At 44.3% G+C, this 13,670-nt stretch overlaps 1 protein-coding gene across 1 annotated transcript in view; it reads left to right on the plus strand.

The window, feature by feature from the left end:
* Nucleotides 1-13,670, plus strand: part of DNAL1 (dynein axonemal light chain 1) — a 246,195-nt gene that overhangs the window by 196,534 nt on the left and 35,991 nt on the right. Inside the window, exon 6 of the mRNA XM_078659666.1 lies at nucleotides 12,039-12,165. Within this exon, the coding sequence (XP_078515792.1) occupies nucleotides 12,039-12,165 (127 nt within the window). The remainder of the gene's footprint in view (nucleotides 1-12,038; nucleotides 12,166-13,670) is intronic.

Consider the following 13,670-nt stretch of genomic DNA (forward strand, 5'->3'; position numbering starts at 1 on the left):
CCAATCAGAAGTGGCCATGCAGTCCTCTGCTCCAACCCCGGCCCGACAGGCGGGGGAGCCATTGGCGCCAGTCACCCAAGCATATATGAAACGGTTCTCACAGGAGATACTCACTGATACCTCTTCTCTGAAAGAAGAATTCAAGTCGGGACTCCATGACACCCGGAGAGAGGTAACAGAGATTGGGGAGCAGGTGGTCGACCTAGAGTGGACTGCTGATGCCAGATCAGAAGACCATGAAAGTTATTGCGGCGCATCAGTGAGTTAGAGGATCAGCACATTGAACTGCAGACCAAGCAGGAAGACCTTGAAAACAGGAGCCGCTGCAACAATATTCGCATTCGTACATAGAAGGGGGGGATACCGAAAGCCGGGCACCCACTATCCTTTACAAGGGGAGTCCACTGTGGACGGGGACTGCCTGATCGAGGATTGCCTGACATTGCCGCAGGGAGGGGGCAACCATAGGGCAACACAAGGAAACTTGCTTACAACTCGTCATGAGCTAGGTCTAGGAGGTGCATTCATGCACGACCATCAGAGATGCCTTTCTTAACCTCAATTCCACCATGGGGGACATTAAGTTGCTTTCAATAAATGTCGGGGCCTCAACTCTCCGAACAAACTGAAACAAATATGGCGTTACATCCATCATCATGATCCAGATGTCATAATGCTTCAGGAACCCCACCTAATAAAGGCAGACTTGCACCGCATGTCTCAACCAAAATATCATCACCAACACTGAGCCTATACAACTTCTAAAACTTTGGAGGTAGGGGTGCTGTGCAAGGTGAATTTTTACACCTCTTTTACTCTGGAGACCCGGGATGGGTATGGACGATACTTCTGCCTGCAGATAACACTGGAAAATCCAAGCTGACACTGCTTAATCTTTACGCCCCAAACACCGCACTGGATGCATGCATCAAACGTATTTTGCGCGAACAGCTCACTGGAGTGGGTGGGGACATCATAGTGTGCAGCGATTTAACCTAGTTTGGGAACCCTCGATGGACCGAAGCAGAACAACATTCCAAAATGCTGGGACCATTTCGGTGCATCTTAAGACAGACATTGAGAGTTGGGGACTGGTATATGCATGGCGATACAAACATCCCGATGTTCGAGATTACCCCTTCTACTCACACGTACACACCTCCTATTATCGACTATGCACTGGTCACCCCCTCCCTTCTTAAGTGCCTCCGCTCAGCAGAACTTTCGGACATATCCATCTCTGATCATGCCCATCTTGAGCTCACATGGGAAGACTGTACCTTTCGCTCGGTTAGTGCTCCATGATGGCACATGCCCTCGCATCTGCTGCGTGAGCTGGTGGATGTAGAGGAAATTCGGAAGGGAATCCCTGAATATTTTCAACTTAACACCTCTCCGGACATCTCCCTACACACACTATGGGATGGGTTTAAGGCTACGATACGGGGCACGATAACGTCTACTGCCATCGCCAGGGCCAGGGAGGCGAAATTAGTGGAAGCTAAACTCACGGCTGAGATCAACCCGCTAGAGCGGGTGGGCATAGAAGCCACAACCCGACGGACCAAATGACAACTAGCTCTTTTGCGTGGCCAGTTGCACACCCTCCGCACTGGTAAATCAGAGCGTGCTGTCCTGTCTTCGCAGCAAAAGTACTATAAGGACGGTAATAAGGTAGGCAGGATATTGGCCCGGCAACTGCGCCAGGCCAAGGCCCACATCGCTAAGATACAGACAAGTGTAGCTAAATGGGTAACAGCGGAACGGGACAAAGCTAAGGCCTTTCACGAGTATTATCAGCGACTCTACTCTCGGGAAGTTCCCTCTCCCACAAGGCTCCACTCTTACCTTGCTGACTGTAAGTGGGAACATCTTCCCACACAACATGCGACTCTTAGGCACTCCCATTACGATAGAGGAGCTACGTGCTGCTGCCTAAAGCCTTCCCCTAGGCAAAGTGCCCGATCCAGATGGGCACCCTGTGCTTTTCTGCCGTTTCTTTCTTCCTCATTTTCAAGAACACCTCCTGAGACTGTTTAACTCCTTCTTGGGAGAGACGGGCCTTACGCCCCCCATGGCGATGGCCGAGATCTCCCTCATTTCCAAGGCAGGGCAAGGAACCGGTGCAATGCTCTTCCTGCCGTCCCATTGTCCTGCTTAAAACCAATGACAAACGTTTTACTAAAATACTAGCTGTACGTCTCGACCCTTATCTTCCGGAGCTCATTGACCCAGACCAAGTAGGGTTTATCCGCCATAGACAGGGTGTAGATAATGTTCGACGTATAGCCCACCTAATCGAAAAGGCGCGGCGCTTGAATATCCCAACCTGCTTTCTCTCGCTCGACGTGGAGAAGGCATTTGATAAGGTTGATTGGTCCTATATTCGGGCCGTTCTGGATAAAATAGGTGTAGGATGGGAATTTATCTCAAAGGTTATGGCATCATACGTGGCACCAACCGCTTGTATTAGGGTCAATGGGCGGACTACGACTCCTATCTCGCTTCATCAGGATGCAACAGGGATGCCCTCTCTCGCCCCTGCTCTTTATGTAGCGGTGTAACCCTTGGCTATAAAGGTGCGGAAAATTGAAGGGATAAGCGGCCTGTTATTCGGCGGTCAAACCCACAAAATCAACCTGTTCGCAGATGACCTCCTATTCACATTGACTGAACCTGAACTCTCGTTCCCATGTGTGGTTGATTGCTTGTAGACTTTTGAAGCAGTGTCTGGCTTCGAGATAAATCTCTCTAAGTCCTCCGTCCTCAACATTAACATCCCGGCCTCAGAGGCTGGATCGCTGCAAGGCCTGACTCCTTTTCAATGGGCTGCAGATTCTATCAAATATCTGGGACTCCGTATTACCCCTTCGATCGCCTCCTGGTCTACTGCTAACTGGATCCTACTGCGCCGCTCAATGCTGGCCGACCTCCAGCGATGGAAGCCACTATATATCTCTTGGCTGGGACGTATTAATATTATTAAAATGAACATTCTGCCACAGATCTTCTACCTGTTTCAGACCTTGCCGACACCGATCCCACAGGCGGACATTCAGCGTCTACAGAGGGACTTGCGCGCCTTTGTATGGAATGGGAAACTACATCGGATAGAGCACTCACTATTGATGCGCCCGCCGGACAGGGGGGGCAGGGTCGGATTGGGATTGAAAATCGGCCCGGGCACACAAAAAAAGAAATCGGCCCCCATTTGCATAATGCCTTTCCTCAAATCACTGCTTCAGCGTAATTGCATTAAAAAGAAGGAGGGGGGACTTAAAAAAATGCACGCATTCGTTTACACTAGTGATACACACCTGAAAACAAGTGAGGCCACTTCTACTGAGGCCCCCTGCCCCGCTCAATATGCGCACACATTAATGGGCCGGCCAGCAAGACAAAGGGAGTGATACCTCTGCCTGTTGCTAAACCGGGGTGGGGGACCGGTGGTGTTGGTGGGGGGAGGGGGGGTGGTGTAATGAGCGCCCATCTGCCTGCAGAAAGGCCACTCAGCCACCCACTGGGCCGCTGGCTGTATTCCGAAAATAAACAGCGCCCAAATCGGCCCCAGACTGCTCAAAAAAGCAGCCCACGGTAGGAAATCGGACACCGGCCCATTGGGCATTGCCCGAGTGCCCGCGTTACCAATCCGAGGCTGAGGGTGGGCCTAGCTTGCTCTAATTTGATAGAATATTTCTGGTCGGCTCATCTAAGATATATCTCTGAGTGGGCGGTGCGTGAAAGCGAAAAGCACTGGTTCCACATGGACCGTGCGGTGGCGTGCCGGCCATTGTGGGACCTTGCTTGGCTACCTAAACACGCCCGCCCCCGAAGTGCCTACATCGCGACTCCCACCAAAACAGTACAAGATACCTGGGATAAAATAGCGGTTAAAAAGGGATTAACTACGTTCCTGTCCCTGAATACCCCCTTTGGGCGCAACCCGGAATTTTGACCAGGTTTACCGGTGCACGCATTCAGAAATAGGAGCGACGGGGACTGGCAGACGATCAATGACCTTTTAGTCGGAGACGACGTGAAGATGCTTGACGCCTGCCGGGCCGAATTCACGCTACCCTCTACAGGGCGGCTTCAATACATGCAATTATGACACTGGCTCTCCACCTCTAGGCTTCTGATGGCGGCAACACGTCCCTTTACACTATTCAAAAAACTAATGTGGGCCTTTGGAGGTACTAGGGGACTGATTTCTAAAACATATCAGGTACTGCAGCACTGGACACCGGTTCGCACCCATAACTAACAGGCTGCTTGGCAACAAGCAACTCCGGAAGACATCTCCCCCAAACCGTGGGACACATTGTGGCAAGATATCCCCAAAACATATTGTAGCCTTACCTCCCGTAAAACTGCATACAAATTAATGCTCCAATGGTATTACACACGCTCTTGTCTGGTGGTTACGTACCATACGGCCTCCAATCTCTGCTGGCGCTGTGGAAAGGGCAAAGGCACACAATATCATATTTGGTGGTCGTGTCAGGTTATAACCACCTTCTGGAAGGAAGTCTTGGGGCAAATAAAGGGAGTTGTGGGGTACCCGCTTCCACACTTACAGCAAGTGACAACCCTAGGCATACACCCCCCTACCTTGAAGGCAATGACCGGGGCAGAATGGGCCCTCATCAGCCATTTACTCCGCGCAGCGCGGCAACTTAGAGCTTGCGCATGGAAGCAAACCTCTCCCCCTTCGGTAGCTCAATGGTTTGCCAGAGTCTGGCACATTTAGGTGATGGAACGACTCTCTCACAGCCTAGCGAACACCGAAAAGAAATTTCAGCACATATGGCATCCATTAATAACCTATCTAATGCGCATTGAGTTCACATGCTTCAGTCCTCCAGAACTCACAGCCCTTTAGGTTTTCCTAAGCAATTAAGTTGTGCACACGCCCATCTCACAGGACATATCTTGATCGCTGCCTCCGCAAGGCCCCCCTCCCCACCCCCTTCATTATCTGGAATAGGCCCGATGACCCACACTTTATACTACATCACGGCCTGTTTAATTATGTTTTTGTATAGTTGACACGATTATAGTCTTCCTTTCTCCTCCGTCCTGAGCCAACCTGGCCTCCGGTATCAATGCACACCCATCTATATGACATACCTGGACGCACATCTTAACGCACAGGATAGGGATTATTGGAGAGCCGGGCCCCCTCAGGAGCAAAAGTTGGGAGGCAAGACAGCGTCCGCCCTGACAACGCCTACATGGAGACACCAGTTCATCAAAGCTATTACTGCAGCTCCTGACTTGGACCCTCCTGTTTCACTTTGCTTACTACCCCTTTAAAGCCTGTTTAAGTTGTCTGCAATGCTTTAGCTCACACAGCTGGCCCAAAGTTGTTGTAGGCGAGTTGCTGTGTACAACCCAGCTGAATGCTTGTTTTTTTTTCTTTTTTTAAGTGTTTACGCTGCCGGCCAGTTGGGGTTGTAGGCACCACGCTGTGTTAAATCCGACTTGTTATCAATAAAGGTTTTTTTTTTAAAAAAGCATCCTTGTGGGAAAAAAAGCATTCTCCTAAATATAGTTCCAGCCCCTTCAACTTCACTGGTGTGTCATTACCAACAAATAGAGAAATTCAGAATGTAACTTCAATGAACACACCTCCCCATATTAAGACTTGGAAAAAAGCTCTCCAACTTGTTCTTGCTACAGCAAGCTTTCAAACTGTCCTGAGGTCCAAGTAATTGTTTAAGGAATTCTTATCACTGTAGGTCTCTTAAACCATCATGTTGTTAAAGATTGCAAAGGTGAGCAAAATATACCAGAATATTTTCATGTTATTTCTAGATAAATATATATACCCAGAGGCGGATTATACAGCCTATCCAGTTATGGAGACCTATCTCCCTCCTTTTTTACAACCTTGTAGTGTTGAGTTTCCCCTCCTGATGATGTAGGTACATCTCAAGATCAATATGCATGCCAAATAGCCTATACTTTATTTTTTTCCTGATTTATTGGGACAGGCAGTGGACAGTTTCTTTTTACTCTGGCCACAGATGTGAATCCACCTTCAAGGAAGTACAGAGCTTTAGAGCAAGACCACATTTTCCTGTAAATGGATCCTCCACTTTATTAAGTTGTTATCTCATTGGCCTGTAAGTGATGTGGTTCAACCCCAACAAACACAAAGTTTTGGCAAAAGGTTTGTGGTACCTGGAGGTATCATGAAGCAGACAGCACAACATAGCACATAAGTAAGCACAATAAAGCTTCATGGGAGGCTTTTGTGTTTTCTGGATTTTATCATGACTGACCAACAGAGAAATGGGGGCATTCTCATTGGCTGTCTATTAATAATTCTTTTGTTTACACCTCAGTGGCTTCATACCCCACATGCCTAGTAAAAAGTCCTGAAGTTTCACATTTCCTCAGTCAGCTTTAAGAAAAGTGGAGTTTGGTGGTTAATTTTGAAAATCTGGAGATGGAAGGTATTACCAACACAATATTCTTTCCAGCAACAATATCAGTAGCAGTTGCATCAATATAAGCAGTAAGACCAGCAGAGACAATAGAAGTAGAGGCAGTCAACAACTATTTGTGGCTGTGGATAAACCTCCAGCTAACACCCTTCTTTTATCATTTCTCTGATTGAGAGGAGCATTTTAGCATTTTTCCCAGTGGATAATTCTAGCTGGGACAGATGACTGTTGTATGTAGTACAAACTGGCTATGCCTTGAAGTTCAATGCCCTTCTATCTTCCCTTATAAATGAAAAACAGCCATTCGTGGAAAGCAGCTTTCCTAGTGCTCGTTACCTCATATGCTTAGTAACATTGAGGCTTTTTGTTCACAAGAACCCAGTAGGGTCTTTAAAAAAACTAAATTATTTTAATTAGGCAGATATGAGGACCGGCACTTTAAATCCCAAATTAGTCTCTGATTTTTATTTTAACAAAGCAATCTTCCTTGCAACTTTCTTTTGGAATCTGCCCTCTTTAAGGGGGCACTCATCACCTTGTTGATGTTTGAAGATAGTGTTAATTCTTAGACACGATACACAGAATAGTGCTATCTCAATGCTTTTTAGTTTCCTGGGTAAGCTATACAATGTGATTTCCTGTTTTGAACAACTTTGAATGTATTACCCATTTCAATCAATGCAAGCCCTCGTGATGCCAAACCATATTGAAACTTACCTACATAGGAGCGCACAAAAGCTGAAGGTCCCTTGCTTAGGCCAGTTAAATAGTCCCATAAAAGCTTGAACAAGCATTTATAAATCTATTTTAGCACCTAGATCGACGTTTTCTTTTTGTCTTGCAGCAGAAATATTATACATAGAATTCAGCGTCTTACAAGTCTGTTTCACTTATTGTAGGAAATACACAGTAAAGTTACTTGTTGGGTGGCTTGTGGACTAGTGCAAAAAAAGTAAAATAAGAGAGAATGCACATGAAATTGTAGCTTTCTGTGCTAGATATTAGTATTGACAAATAATCCTTCTTCACGCTTGGCATTCATTTTTCAACAGTGATAGTTAAATCAATATTGTGTAGATTTTTACCATCTCATTAAATTAAATTGGCTGATTTTCTCTTAATTCTTCACTTTACCCCCCTCTTTCTGCATATACAACACTGGCTAGGCTGGTCTCTGGCTCTGATGAGGCAAAGGAATGGATGGTGGGAGACAGAAGGACAGAGGGATAAAGTGAATAATTAGCGATAGAGTTAAAAATGAGGTAGACATATAGATGAGGTAAGGAGAATTGTACTGTATAGAAGGAAATGTGAGGTATCAAAAATAAGGATACAGGAAGAGGAAGAGGAAGAGGTAGGTCGATTGAGAGGTGCAAAGAGTCCAGTAGTGGGTCATACAGCTAATTGGAGGTTTTGGAAGGACACGATGAGAGGTACTTGGGGACCCCGATTCTCCTGGTCGTGGTGGGAAGGGGGAAATATATGAAATGCCTATAAGTCTTTGAAGGCTTAAAAGGTAACACTGGGTGGAACTGAAGCACCTCTTAAGGAAACCGAGAATATATCAGTGTCTGAGGACAGGATAGGGAGAATGGAGCAAACAGTCTGACTTTTGATGAAGCCTTCTCAAGATGGTAGTGTTATAGATCTGTGCTGTTCTTCCATTTCATTTTTCCACCTGTTTTGTGAAGGACTACATAGGGCAATTATGGTATGACTTTATTTGTATGTTTAATTAAAACCTTTGCAATTTCGTTCCCATTCTAAATATTGGAATAAGAAAAATAAAAGCGTTATATACAATTTTCCTCTAAGCATATATTCAAATTGCGACATTCATTCAGTAGAATCAATAATCAAGGCGCGTTCGTGTGTTATGTATCTATGTATATAGCTATCTATATATATTTTTTTCCAGCTTATAATGTAAAAAGGGGCGTTTCCCTTTCCCCGTATATACCAATATGGACTTTTCTATGTCACAGGCACTGACCGGACGGGCAGCGGCTCTAAGTTACGGTGGGGCTGTGTTCCCGGTGCAGAGCGTGTTTGATGAGCAGCTTTCAAAAGCTTTCATGGAATTGAGTTCTTACTGTTTTTTCCAATAATCTTTGAGTCCGACTATGAAGCCGGTTCTCAGAAAACGTTGATTTCCACTAAGAGGCAGCCCCGAGGGGAGTCCCGGCAACTGTTGCCCGGATCTCAAAACGCGTTGGCAATTTTTCCACAGAGGATTTAAAAATACAAATTAATTTGTGTATTCTGAGAGGGATGGTGATGAGCTGTATCCCCCAGTTGCATTAAATAATATTTTCCCGTGTGTGAGAGTGTGAGTGGTTGACGTTTGATAGATTAGTTGTAGGGTGGATGATGTTTATGAGTGAAATGAGTGAGTGTGGGTTGTGAATTATTGTTTGTATTTAAGTAATTTGTTTTAACAAAAATGTATTTGATGATTGAGATATGTTTTTAGAAATTTAAGCATTTTCTTTTCTGTACATTGAATTTTCGAAAATAATTTTTCTAAAAAATAAATTGAACAGAAGTGGATAAATAAATAATCCATGCAAATAGATTGAGTGGTTGTCTGTTTGCAGCTCGTTAAATAGAAGAGCATGAAGCAGAATGGGGCTAGGTGCTTTTTTGTGTTTGTACTTTAAAAACGGCCTACCTGACCCCTGTTCAATTTTGGCCTATCCCCTTTTGTGATTACTCCTATTTTCCAGGCATCTATAGATGACATTTGATTGTGGAATGCATCCCGAGAACGGACACCTCGTATGGAAACACCCATGTTATTCTTTCTCCCCACCCAGACTATCCTACTATATGAATCTTTATTCCACCTCTTTCTCCCTAATGTAGCCTACACCTCCAGGTACTCCCCCACGTTACTTTCTACCCATTCCCCTCCCAGCTCATGTTTTTCTCGAGTCCCACTTTCCCACCCTTTCTTTATTTTGACTCCACTCTTATATTCCTGTTTTCTATCTGTATTTTAATTCCACCCTCCCTATTAGGCAGGGTGGGAAAGTGGGTTGATAGGTAAGGTACATCTCTCCCTCCTACTAAAACAGACGGATGATTACATTTGTACATTTGCTGTTACAAACGCTCATTGTGTCTTTCTTTATGTTGATTCCTTTGTTTCTGTACTTATTGTGAATAAATGCTTGTGTGTCCTGCATGCTCGATCTGTTTTATGAGGTTATGTTTTTGTAAATTTGCTATTATCCGATCTCTGCCATTCTTATCCTGGGCCTCTCCATCTTGAGCCAGTGGTGACTATGTCTTGGGGCTTTGTCTGATATGTAGAATTAACTGAAAGTGCAAAACAAATCCACAGTCAATATAACAGCGGGCGAGATTTGCCAAAATCAGAGCAGAGGCTAGAGCTTGACGCCACAATAAGCATGGAAGAGATACTGGCAAGTATGCACACCTTGGCCACAGGGAAAACCCCAGGTCCGAATGGATTTCCATCCGAATTCTACAAAGCCTACGCCGATATACTAGCGCCACAGCTCAGAAGAGTATATGAAGATGCACTCGCAGATTTCACACTCACAACCACACAGTGAGAGCCATTGCTGGTCTCCCTCCCCAAACCAGGTAGCGATCCGGCTTTATTAGGATCCTATAGGCCACTGCCTATACTTAATACGGATTATAAAATCACCAGGAGCACAACCCCATATGCCCCAGTACTGCCCCTCTTGGGGACCCAGAGAAACAAAACTGGCACCCCCAATAGTACGCTCCTATACTGGCATACCGCCGGGATACACCCACTTGGCGATCTATAAGCTTGACGGTACTGGTACTCTGATACCTTTTGACAGACTGTCATGTGAGTATGACTTGCCAGTAGGCCAATTCCTATTACATAACTCCATCATCAGATCACATACGATGTCATGGGGCGACATGAACACCGATCCTGAAATGCACCTTCTGATCCAGTACTTACATATTCTGGGCAGCGGAAGTCGCATTATATATTGGCTGACATAGGCTTTGCATGGATGGATGGCGAGTGGGACATGATTCTGGCTAGCCCCACACAGACACCACGAAATGCCAAATTTCGTGTTATTCAGACCTACATCACACACAGAGTGTACCATTCTCCAGACAAGCTAAACATCTATTTCCAACTAACTAACTCTGTTTGCCTGCGATGCATGCAGGTGGGCGCTACTTTACTACACATGCTGTGGTTCTGCCCTACTCTACAACTATATTGGCAAGAGGTGACGGCGGCATTGGCGGCCTACACTGATAGGCCCCAATTGCGCCCATGGGATCAATGCATATTGGGCTTATTTCCCAGACCCAAGAAACATAAAGTCACTTCCAGATTCACAGATCTAGGTCTTATTGTAGTTAAACAGCTAATCACTAAGTAGTGGAGGAAAAAAAAAACCTTCCCTCAACAATTGGAAAAACTCGCTAGTGGTATGGGCACAGTGGAAAGCACAGGGAGGAGATAGCTGGCTGGCGTAAATATCCCATTGCGCAATACTGGGACACGATGTAGTCGGAGTTCAAACAAAGGGACCATGATTCAAATGATAATAATGTGCTAAATGGCGACGGGACTAGGTCAAACGTAAACACCAAAATGATCCACAACTCCGATACCGCATATAACAATCTGTCATCGATACCACATGAATGTGTACTGTTGTACTTGGGAACTGGGATGACTAGATGTTTTGTCTACTCGGTATCTTGTGGAGGTGGGGCTCGGGACTGACGGATGGGTACTCGTATGAAGCAAGCACCAATAATAGCCTGAAATGATCCTAGTGTGTTGGTTTGTTTTAACAAGTTTTTTTTCTACGTTAAATATGCATTACTTTATTGCCTGTAATAAAGATCGCATGGGTCTAGCCAGGTCACAATGGGTAGATCGGTTCACGATTCTGTCGAAACATGATACACTATAGAAACAGGTGCCACTTATTACCATTCTCGTTGGGCAGATTGGCCATTTTGTAATTGATCCTAACCTACTGTGAATAGAAATACATGCCTGACGTAGCTAATGTACTCAAACTACCATGTCTTGATATTACATTAAATATGTATTGATGCCATGAGTCTGATCTCATTATATATTTTTCCCATGTACCATGTGAATTCTACAACAATAATGTAAAAAATGCAAACAAAATGTAAACAAAATAAATTAACTGAAAGTGCAAAGGTAAGGTAGTCCAGTTCTCTCAGTAGAAGAAGGTCAGGACTAGCTTAAGCAGTGTCTTTTGTGCTTCGGAAGCAGGCGAGGAGGAGGATGTGCATCTTGACATTACGGAGAGTTGCCATTGATGGATAGCACTGACTGTACCTTCTAGCTCTGGAGTGCATAACATGCTTATATTCCAGTTTTGTTTTTTATTAGACGGAGATTGAACACAAACAATCATAAAACAAGATTGGCTAACCTAGAGAGAAAACCAGGTGAAACATATCTTTGAGTGGCTACCACAGAAACTTTTAGATGTGACATTGTGTTACTTGAATCGCAGGTGAAATTGTTGACAAATGCTGTGGCCCCTTAATAAAAGTATTATTTTTCAGGAAGCAGTTGGTGATACTTTAGAAGAGCTATGGATCTCATACAATCTAATTGAGAAACTGAGAGGCATCCATGTCATGAAAAAACTGAAGGTTCTGTATATGTCCAATAATCTTGTGAAAGATTGGGGTAAGCAAGTTACTGCTTTCTCTGTGCTGATTTATGTTAATTTATGTTAATTACCATCAAGTCAGATAGAAAAATTGATTAAGGGATTTAATTCTGTAGTAGATGGGGATATATATTTATCTTTTTTTTTTTTTTTAAATATCCAATAGATATATATTAAAATTGAAAATGGCCAAAGATATATCCTTGGTGTATGACAGGTCATGTATACAAAAATAGAGCATCAGTCTGAATATATACAAGTTATTGCTCATATTGAGTCTGCCACATCACAGAAAAGTGTACCAAGTATTGCTGTGCGTCGCTGTTTGCTGTCAACAGTGCATGGAAAATCTTGAAAATCGGAGAATAGTCCTATATAAATCATAAAACAATGGGCCACAAGAGACGACCCTAACTTCCCAGTATCAGGAGGCATGTTTTAGAGAGATGACTTTCTAAGATTGTGGAAAAACCAGTTCACTTGTTTACCCCATCCAATGCCAACTACACCACTACATGCTCTACTGTCATGAAATCTGAAACCGGCAGGAATCTGCTATCTTCATTAAAAAAAGGATGGCTATATATTAGGTGGATCATTGCGTACCATTTACTCCCTGACTTCCTGCAGGCAACTGTTTGGTGTTGGCTACCTCATGTGTGATTTGTGGAGGGAAAATAGAGGTACTCCTATTCTTTTTTTGTATTACAACCTGGGTGCCATGGATAAACCGACCAGCAGTCTACAAAATGTGGCAGAGCAGAGAATGCTAGAGACTATACGCCACAGGAACAAGCGGACCATTCCAGGAAGGGAGTTGCAAACCGCCTACAGGCTGATTGCAGACCGTTGATGGCTTTTGTAACAAAATAAAGACTGTGAATAAATGTCCGACAGAGCAATGTAGTCAACCCTCTAATTAGATTGTAAATACCTGTAGTGGAATGAACAGGTTTCTCCTAGTTGAAGGCATCTAGGTGGACAACACACAGAGGGGAGATTAGTATGTCAACATCTGTTCTTATAGACAATGTGGTTATCCCTCATGTTGAGTCAACACTATGTAACCATAATGTTACTTAACCAATCCTAATACTTGGGCCTGGTCAACAATGTCCACACGTTGCAAATAGTTCCTGCTTTTAAAGCTGATTTGTATACTGACTGTAGACTTGCCATGGCAAAAAGCAGAAACATTAAATGAGAAATATGGACTCTTCTGGGTCAAACCAGTTGCTACTTTAAACTCCCAGTGTCAGTACAGAAAGTATTCATAAAACAAATTTAAAAAATGCATTAACCAACTTAAAATATTTATAAGGAAAATCTAGAAAAATGCAGCACCTAAAGCAATCACTAGGAGTAATCAATCTATTAGGTGATTAGTCCCACACTAAGGGCCTTATTATGAATGCGGCTGTCCACAAGACCATTGTACTTGCTGTGGCGGTCTGACCACTGCCACCACTGTGGGTCCGCCTGCAGTATTCTAAGTGTAATGGGTTCGACCGCCACAGGACTG

This window comes from Lissotriton helveticus, chromosome 9, assembly GCF_964261635.1.
Source record: "Lissotriton helveticus chromosome 9, aLisHel1.1, whole genome shotgun sequence".
In the NCBI taxonomy this organism is placed as follows: Eukaryota; Metazoa; Chordata; class Amphibia; order Caudata; family Salamandridae; genus Lissotriton; species Lissotriton helveticus.